General features: G+C 47.9%; 1 protein-coding gene across 2 annotated transcripts; it reads right to left on the bottom strand.

The window, feature by feature from the left end:
• Positions 1 to 695: 695 nt before the first annotated feature.
• Positions 696 to 8,336, bottom strand: LOC120739261 (nuclear factor 7, brain-like). 2 transcript variants are annotated; one of them, XM_040040981.1, is made up of 2 exons: positions 5,650 to 8,336; positions 696 to 5,575 (listed from the first exon to the last, which is right to left on the bottom strand). In XM_040040981.1, exon 1 carries the CDS (start codon positions 7,752 to 7,754, stop codon positions 6,417 to 6,419), a length of 1,338 nt encoding a protein of 445 aa, XP_039896915.1. In that variant the 5' UTR covers positions 7,755 to 8,336; the 3' UTR covers positions 696 to 5,575; positions 5,650 to 6,416. The 2 variants fall into 2 exon arrangements, with proteins under 2 accessions (XP_039896915.1, XP_039896913.1); XM_040040979.1 differs by having other exon boundaries at positions 696 to 3,983; positions 4,146 to 8,336.
• Between the last annotated feature and the right edge of the window lie 1,015 nt (positions 8,337 to 9,351).

A 9,351-nucleotide genomic window follows, 5' to 3' on the forward strand; every position in this document is an offset into this window, starting at 1 on the left:
CTGCTCCATCTCGCAGTCACATTTTTATTCTCCTGTTTCTGTCAGGCTAAACTTTATTACTACAGCAGCTCTTTCCCAGTCTTACTGACCAAAGTGCTTAAAGCACACACAGACTCACAGCGCTGTCTGCAGCAGCTGTTACTTTCAGTCGTATAACATTAACCTCTTCGTATATTCTCTATAATGTCAGTGAGCAGAAACGGCTTCGGCTCAGCGGAGAGATAAAACAACGATTTCCACCTGCTTCCTAAAATCCAATAAATCCAGCATGAGTAACAACACGTACTCCTCGCTGCTACTAATTCTCTGCTGCTTGCTTCTGCCCCAATCAGAATGGAGGGTGCTGTAAAGCGGCTCGTGGTGCAGGGGCGGATCTAGAAGGGTGGCATGAGGTGGCAAGTGCCACCCTAGTTTTACATATGACAGTGTTAAAATAAGATAGCATTAACAGTTTGAGCGTAGTTACAGTCAACAGTGAGTATAAATGCTAAAACTGAATATACTGAATACTGTGACCCCCCTCCACCATTAACAAATGGTTCAGCCCATAGCAGGACCTTATTTTTTGTTGTCAGGAGCGACCGATGCTTATGATTGTGTCAGAGCACATTTTGAACAACACCACGGGAATTTCAGAGTGGTTGTTGCACTCTGAGTCTCTATTTCAGCCCATATTGAAGGTTCGGACTTCAAAGGATGATTTTAAATTTTAATTACAGTTCAGTAAATCCAGAGTTATGATTAAAAGAATATATAAGCCATGCTTTTCTCTAAATACTGCGAGCGAGTTTTTAGATGTGGGAACATTGTGACGTTTAGTGTGGAGTGTGTAGTTGTTCTGTTGTGTAGTCGTTGTTTTGTTTTGTGTGTCAGTGAGGGCACTAATGAATGTCACAAAGGCACATTGCAGTGTAAACACAGTCACCAGGTAGAAAAGCAGTGCAGTGATACAGCTGCTGCTGTCAGGCCTGCAGCTTTCTGCCTGTGCTGCTCTCTTCGGACCAACAATGTTTTTACTGACACACATCATTTGTGAATCTTATTGTGACACCTGATTGTGCTCTCATTTTAGTTTTAGTAATATTATTAAATGGTTGTACAAAATAAAAAACAGCAGGTGTATTGGCTGCATTTTTAGATAAATAGTTGTATGTGTTTACAAAATGTGTGCATAAGCTTATACAATTTATATTTGCATTTCAAGTTATAAAAATATTTTACTCAACATGTCTGTTTTTTTTTACAGTAAAAAAACTACAACTGGGATTTTAAGTGTTTTGTGTGAGTTCAGATCAGTAACATTAATACAGTTTGTCAATGAAAAAACAACTAAATTCAGACACGTGAGGCTGAATGAAACCGAGCAGGAAAAACAAAATGAACCAGTTTGAATGTGAAACACAAACGTAAAATGAGCAGTTATATTTCAGAGGGTGAATCCAACAAATCATGAAAAATGAGGTTTACATTTTTGTTCATGACAGTGCAGATTTCTGACATGTTGTGTAATTTAAGAACGTAACAATGTGACTGTTTTCTAACAAAAAACAGTGAAACTTCAGTTAGTGTTTGTAAATGAAGCGCCAGTGTTGTGTAGCTTTCTGGGTTTTATATTTATTGGGCGACATACAGTACATAAGATCAAAACTCACATGTTTTATGTAACTAAAGTGTGTAATTCTGTGGGCTGCAGACAATAATTAAGTTATGGACTATATTTATATGGAAAGCATGTAAACTTGCTGCATTTGAATCATTTTAACCACATGTAACCACCTGCATGTGTTTGAAAAAGAAAGGCTTGGGTTTTGCCTCCCCATCTGATTTCTTTGCCACCCTGTCGCTGCGTCACAGAACAGGAGCTCGCTGCAACAGAAACCTGTAAAACATCTCAGATTGGAGCTGCACCTGCTGCCCCGCGCAGGGCAGGAAACACGTGGACTCCACAGTTCATGAACACTTCCCTGCTATCCAGAAATAAGCCGAATAACCTGGAACGCTGCACCCGGACAAACGTCAGCTGACTGACGGTCCTGCACGGGGTCAGCTGATGCGACGGTCAGACTCGTTTCTTCCTGCAGGACTTTTTCACGTTAAAGAGTAAAATGTGCCCCAAAGTTGCTCTCGGAGTGCTGACGTGGCGTCTCCGTCCTCTCTGTCCTCTTTTGCTCTTTGCTGGTTTTTCATGCTTTTCCTCTGAAGTCTGTGTGTGGGTGTGAGAGATGAGTTGTTTGTGTCGTGCTCCTTTAAATCAAAGGCGAGGGGAAGGCTGTGCTTTAATCATATTTCACGCCGACCTCACTTATCTTCCTCGCCGTTGTTTAAGGCATGTCAATGCAGATATATCAGCCTCCGCCTGACTGCTACAGTACGGACACACACGCACACACACACGCACACACACAAACACACACACACATATGTAAAGCCTTTATGAGTCCCAACATGACAGGATGACAGTGTGTTAAAATGTGGAACCAGAATCGCAGCGTGTTAACATTTCCTTTGGAAATGCCAAGGTCTTCCATTTTCCTCAGCGTGCAGTGAGCGGCGCTCAGGCCTGCAGATCACAAAGACTTTAATTTGTTTTTCTGACAGCAGCCTGAAGGTTACAGTGATGAGCTTCTGACCTGAAGACTCCCACTGATGCTAATTCCACCCAGCGTCCTTGAAAACAAAACCGCAGGCGCAGAACGAGCTGAGACCAAAACACTTTTCATGTGAGCGAAGTTTGTTTTTGTCAGTTTGATTTTCCTGTTTCAGGTGTTTGTCTGTTTGAGGCTGTTTATCTGGACCCAGGCTCAGAGCAGACGCTACAATAGAAACACTCGTGATTCTGCGCCTGATCACATCCATCAGGTCCTCCTCAGATTCACATTAAACTTACTTGAAGCATATTTTTCATCTCATCTAAAGTTGAGTTTTATTCAGTGATAAAATATTTTTACAGAGACAGCCCAACGCTGAGCTGGTGTGTGAGAGATACCAGCTCAGGGTCTGGAGCCATAATTATAATTATAGCTGTAATTACTGAGAAGCAGCTCGAACGTGAACGTCAGCTCGGTGTGAGACCTCATCAGTGTTTCCTGACCTCAGCCTGGTAAATGCAGCAGTAACAGCTTCACGCTGAAGCTCAGGAGCAACTCGGAGCTTCTGATCTCGCCCAGATTACTTGGACCTGTAGCGCGGAGGAGGCGGGATCAAACCGCAGACACTCCGATCGCAAACGTGTCGATTTCAAATCACTCTGCCTGACGCTGACGTTAGAGAAGCCTGTTCGTGTTCGTGACTCTTGTGTGTGAGCATTTCTGTGCACATCAGTGACTTGTTGTTTTTTAGTTTGACTTTTGCTCTTTTTACAGCGTTTCTGTGGCTGAATTTCAGGTTTCCAGCAGAAATCTCGTGCACTAACAGTCAGTCGAAAGCAAGTGGCCCAGAGTAAAGATGCCTTTGTTCTCTTTATTCCACAGAACGAGTTTCACATCCAGGCTGTGAGGAACCGCTGAGCCGTGTGGGCGGGTCTCTGAGTGGCTGTTGGGAAGTCTGGAGTCCTAAATAAAGTTTCACCATCTCAAAAATCCAAGTTTCAGCTGTTTACAACTTTTTCATTTATAAGGTTTTGACTAATACAGTCATGAATAATAATGATAGTAAAACGTGAATATTTACTGCCGTGTATGTGACTTCCTGCTGCTGGTGCACATCCAACAAGATCTGCTCAGGTGAGTCGTAGCTAACGCAGCGTGCAGACGTTGGTGAATCTGTCTGAAGACTCAGCAGCAACGTTTGCAGAAGCTTCACCTTAAAAGCAAAGAAAGAAAAGAGGAACGTCTCTGCGGTGTGAGCTCCGTCTGTTCAGCGACGGCGACCCGTCACACGTGTCCCGCCCTGGTCACGTGACGACAGCTCGCAGAGATGAGTCTGTCTGCCGTCTGGTTCAGCCTCAACAGCTCCAAACAGGAACGACCTGAGACCTGGAAATTCTGTCCACAGGAATAATCAAAGATTATTCAAAGTTGCCGGCAGCAGGTCTGACTCACGGCCAGCAGTGTACCTGTGCAGGTGTACTGAGAGCTTACTACCCTAATCTTTTACTACCACAAGTATGATTTGTATTTTAAAGACTAAACGCGAGTTTTACTCACACAGCTGTGTGTTCGGTCTGAGGGTGGGACTGGTTTTGAAGCGCTGCATGTGAGCGGGCAGTAAACGTGGGTCTTCCTGTGTTCGCAGTTCATCAGACTGCTGGACGTCACCTCTGACTGATAACTGTGAGAAAACGACCCACGCAGGTGAAACTACACCTCTGAAGTGAATCCAATCAACAAAAGGCAGCTTTCATCCGACGCTCGAGGCCTCCCGAGGCTTTCATCCAAACCAAACGCCCACAACGACTCACGCGGGCCTTTGTCTCTGCACTGAATCACACGAGCTGTGTTTGCTGAGGTTAGCTCTCTGTGGGATGAGCGATTGGTAGCAGTGAACTGGTGCCGTCACTCTGCACAGAAACATGAATCGTGCATGTGGCCGAGGGGCTCGTCTGCTAGAGCCCGAGCACAGGTCCAGGGAACAAGATGTGCTTCCCTGTGGTCCGTCAGAGGGGTTTGCATGAAGTGTGATTACAGTCTGAGCCTAGACGTGACCACATCATGGTGCTCAAAGCGAACACGTCTGGAGTGAAATAAGTTTATTTCTAAAGAACATCCGACTCCTAATTACCCAAACGCCGTCTGATGGATGACGGCAGCTGATCCCTGATCCGCGGGCCGACGACCTGAGGGAGGGGCTGGAAGAGCAGGTCAGTTAAAGCTCTGGGAGCTTTGCTGCATCTAACGAGCTGCTGACCAGGAGGAGGAGCCTGCTCAGGGTCAGAGGTCAGACAGGGTCTCTGCTCCAACATGAGTCACAGGGAAACGGGAGCTGGAGCGACCGACAGCAGGAGGCAGCAGGAGACGGGCCAAGCACTGCGGCACAGAAACGTCCTCGGGCGTGAGAGCAGCTGAAATATTCCAGGAGCCAATCACAGCTCTCTGCCGAGGCTTCAACGGGCCGGGCACCAAACTGCTCCGGGGCGCCGGGCTGGGACCGGAGGAGCTCAGAGGAACCTGTCCAGGTGTTCTGACGAGGACGTCGTCACGGCATCAAAGTGGGCGTTGTTTAATGCAGTAACCCTTCTGACACCGCCGTTCCCTCTCCCCGCCACGCCTCGTGTGTTCGGCTCGTCGTGCATCATAGTGCGTTCGCTGTGCTGACAGCTCATCATCGGGCTTCAGCGGCGTGCTCCACGGTTGGTCTGTAAATCAGAGTCAGGCAGAACTAAAGCGACTTCCTGCCTGCGCGTCTATTAAAGGCCTCAGGAACATGTTGGCTGCTCGCCGTCGAGTCCTCTGAGGCACTTCTTCATCTCTCCTGCTGTTCAACAAACACAAATGAGTCCCAGTGTTGGTTTTCCATCACCGCACAGCTCCCGAGGCACTCCGCCATCTTTCCTTCATGACTCATTGAGGTGGCTGGAGAGCTGTATTTCCTGCGGCAGCAGAGAAAGCCGTTTGTCACACCTTCGCTGGAGGAGAAACTGCAGGAAAGAAGAACGTCAGGAAGTAAGCGATTGCCACCTTGATCCCAGCTGCCCACCAATCTTGGCCTCACCTCTCTGAACAGCTGCTGCACAGACAGGCTGCAGAAATCCAAACATTTCAAATGAAACTGAGATTATTACGTCTCAGGTCCTTGCACAGGAAAGCTCTTAGTACCTGCCAGAAAGGGCGGAGAAAGAAACACAGGTCGGAGGTGAGTGCAGCTTGGAGCGAGCTGCCTGCAGCTGTGACGGCTGCTGACTGTGGATTTGACTCTGAGAAGCACCGTCTCAGATTTCAAATGTCTTATTTGAATGAGTCGCCGCGTTCGTGTGGTGGAGATAGGTGTGCCCTGTGATAGCAGCTCATGTCAGCGCCTCCCAAAGCACGGGGGCGGGGTCAGGCCAAGAGCGAGCCGTAACACGAGAGTCGCACAGAGGAGGAGGGGCCTCTGAATGAGCCCTCCACCCTCAGGTGCTGTGTCAGGTGAGGCCAAGGCTCTGTTGGTGTGACCCTGGGTATCACAGTAGAGAGTGTGTGTGTGTGTGTGTGTGTGTGTGTGTGTGTGTGTGTGTGTGTGTGTGTGTGTGTGTGTGTGTGTGCAGTGTCAGCTGTCTGAGAACAAGTGAAGAGGTCAGAGGTCACATTAGCTGAGCTCTTTTATTTACAGTCTGTGGACAGAGGCTGCTGAGAGGACAGTTCAGGTGAACAGTGGCAGATGAGCTGCTGATCCACACACAGGCTTATACACAGCAACATGAGTTACATACAAGAACAAACCTGTCCAGCAGACACACACTCCTCCCTCCGGGCTCAGACGGGGTCACGTGTCTGTTTGGTTTAATAGCTCCGATCCACCGACAGCTTCACGGGCAGAGTCTTCACTGGGACTTTATCCCCGATGCTGATGAAGGGAAACATCCTGTCCGTGAAAGTGTGTGTGAAGGTGTGTATGTGTGTGTCAGTGTCAGCGTCAGAGAACGACAGCTGTCCTCCGTCCCAGTCCAGACTCGCTCGGATCCTCTGGAGCTTCTTCTGCAGCTGCAGGACGGTGGGGGCAGCAGATCCTGAGCGAGCTGAGTATTCACCTTGATTGAATCCTATTCCACCAAATCCAGAGCGTATGGGTCCCTTCCTCCGGACGGACTCCGCTAACACGCCCAGTCCCCAGTGTCCGCAGTCTCCAACCTCCACCACCCAGCTGTGGGCCCCTGAGGTGAAGCCCTGAGAGCTCAGGACGAAGCAGAGATGATCAAACCTCTCTGGATTATCGGGGAGCTGCTGCAGCCCACCCACCCTCACGCTGCTCAGATCCTCGGACAGGGTCAGTTCTGGGTTTGCAGTGTTTGGGTTCAGGATCAGAGGAGTGTAGGAGACCATGTCCTTCATGTTGTTCCAGATGCTGAAGGTCAGGTTGCCCAGGTGTTTGGCCTGGTCTATCAGAGCTCCCGGGGGCAGCTGTGGGTCATCCAGCAGGGGGCAGCGCTGGGCTCTTTCCACCGCAGCCTTGTAGTTGTGCAGGAATGAGACATCTTCAGCTCTCAGCTCCTCCTCTGTGGCTCTGATTGTGTCTGAAAGAGCTGCTATCTCTCTGCTCAGAGCCTCCATCTTCTCCTTCATCATCCAGCTCTTCTGCTCCTCTTCCTCCCACAGCACGGTCAGCCTGGCCTCCTCTTCCTCTGCTAGAAACTGGTGAAGCTTCTTAAACTGCTCCCTAATCTTCCTCTCTGTGCGTCGGGCCTGGGCCTTAATGTGTCCTGCTGTTTGATCAAACTTCACCTGGACTTCTTCACAGACCTTTAACTTCTGCTTTAAAGCTTCCACAGTTTCCTGAAGGTCATTCTTGTGTTGTTGTGCAGCTTTATCGATGGGCTTGAACGTGCGGTCGCTGTGCTTCGTCTGCTCGTTGTCAGAGTGCAGACTGCAGAGATCCTCTGAAGCTCTCTGATCTCTCCTCTCTACAAACGACTCACACAGGTTCTTCAGCACCAGACTAACCGGTGGATCCACCCTCGAAGATCTTTTCTGACACATCGGACACTCCTGTGTTGGCTTCTCTCTCCACCATCTCCTCAGACACTCTTTACAGAAGCTGTGGCTGCACGACAGAAGCACGGGATCTCTGAAGATGTCGTGACAGATCGGACAGCACAGATCCTCCTCTGATCTGGAAGCCATGGAGTCTCCGAGTGAGGCTGGAAGCAGCAGACAGGAAGTACAGTCAGTCCGGGTTCCCCTCCCTCCTCTGCTGCTGAATGAATGCCTTTATTGTCACCACATGAGACACAAACCACAGAACCTGTTCTCCATGTGGCACGAAGCTGCACGACACAAGCTACTGATAAATGGAAATCCCCGTGAGCCTTCACTGTGGAGCATCAGCAGCTGAAGCTCAGTCTGTCCGTCTCTGTCTTTGGTTATAATAACAACCTGCTTTCTGTTTTACGGCAGGCGAGACAGGTGAGGGCGGAGCTCTGTGAGATCACATGAATGCTTCTGTTACCTGCAGGTCAGGTTTCTTTCATTCCACAGTTATCAGAGTGGAAAATCTGCAGCAGCGGTGTGGTGATCACTGACGTGGTTTAACACACAGACGGTTGTGTGTTCAGCGTCTCGTTTCCACCAACGTTTCGTTTAAAGATGCGGTTTGTGTAACGTGTGATTTGAGTACTTGGTGATTTAATTCGGGCCTTTTTGCAGGAAACACTTTGTCTGTATTCTCGGGATTTACTGCATCAGCAGATTTAAAGAACAGGGTTTGTTGTATTTTTGGAGATTTTCAAAATAAGACGGTCAGGCTCTCTCATGTTATTTTAGTAAAAGTAACACGTGACACAAAGGGTCGTAACGACTGAACGACTTCCTCAAACAAACTTTAACTATATAAACGTCTTTTCCTCCTGATTATTCAAACAGGTTTTTATTATTTTAAATCCTGTTCACGTCATTTCACCGACCGGTTTATTTCGTCAGGCGTGAGGACGACTCCTCCGTGTTACTGCAGAACTCAGAGAGAAAACCTCTCACAGGTAAACCCAGACTGCCCTGTGTGAGCACGCTGGCATCGTAACAGCAGAACGATGGCGGCGTCACAGAGACCTGAGAGGCCACTGCTGTCAGTGAGACACACTGTGAGGATTCTTATAAAAAGACACACAGAGGGCTGATTACACCGTGTCAGGTGTAATACCTCACTGTAATCACATTACATTTTTTAGTAATGCAGTAATGTAATGCATTATTGTGCCTGTGAAAGCCTGTGGTACATAGCTGATTATTAGAGATCGAAGCATTAATTAATGGCAGGACTTCTCTGAGCAGTTTTGTAGGAATGGGGTCTAAAAGACACATTGATGGTTTGGAGGAAGTAATTATTGAAGTTAACTCAGAAAGATCAATTGGAGAAAAAGAGTCTAACTTAACATCAACGGTACTAAGAGTAGCTGTAGATAATATTACATGAGTCATTTTTCTCTAATGGTTCAAATGTGATTTGTGAAGAAGTTCATGAAGTCATTACTAGTTGACGTTAAAGGGATGGTTGGCTCCGCAGAGCTCTGACTGTTTGATTATCTGGTTAATAAAGATGTGACAAATTGATTTTTATGGCTCAATCTTTTCAGTGTCCACAGACGTCTTATGTCTTCCCTTCTGTGGTCTTTGTCAGCAGGTGGCAGCACCTGGAGACGCTAGCAGGACCTCAGTGAAGCTTCCTGAAGCGGCAGGAAAGCACGAAAAACACAGAACCAATGCAAACAGGCATGAAGCGTCTGTC

The sequence above is a fragment of the Simochromis diagramma genome, unplaced genomic scaffold, assembly GCF_900408965.1.
Source record: "Simochromis diagramma unplaced genomic scaffold, fSimDia1.1 OVJJ01000296.1, whole genome shotgun sequence".
NCBI lineage: Eukaryota > Metazoa > Chordata > Actinopteri > Cichliformes > Cichlidae > Simochromis > Simochromis diagramma.

Bases quoted from the DNA above. Each gene is read 5' to 3' on its own strand.
- LOC120739261 (XM_040040981.1), bottom strand. From the start codon at position 7,754: ATGGCTTCCAGATCAGAGGAGGATCTGTGCTGTCCGATCTGTCACGAC.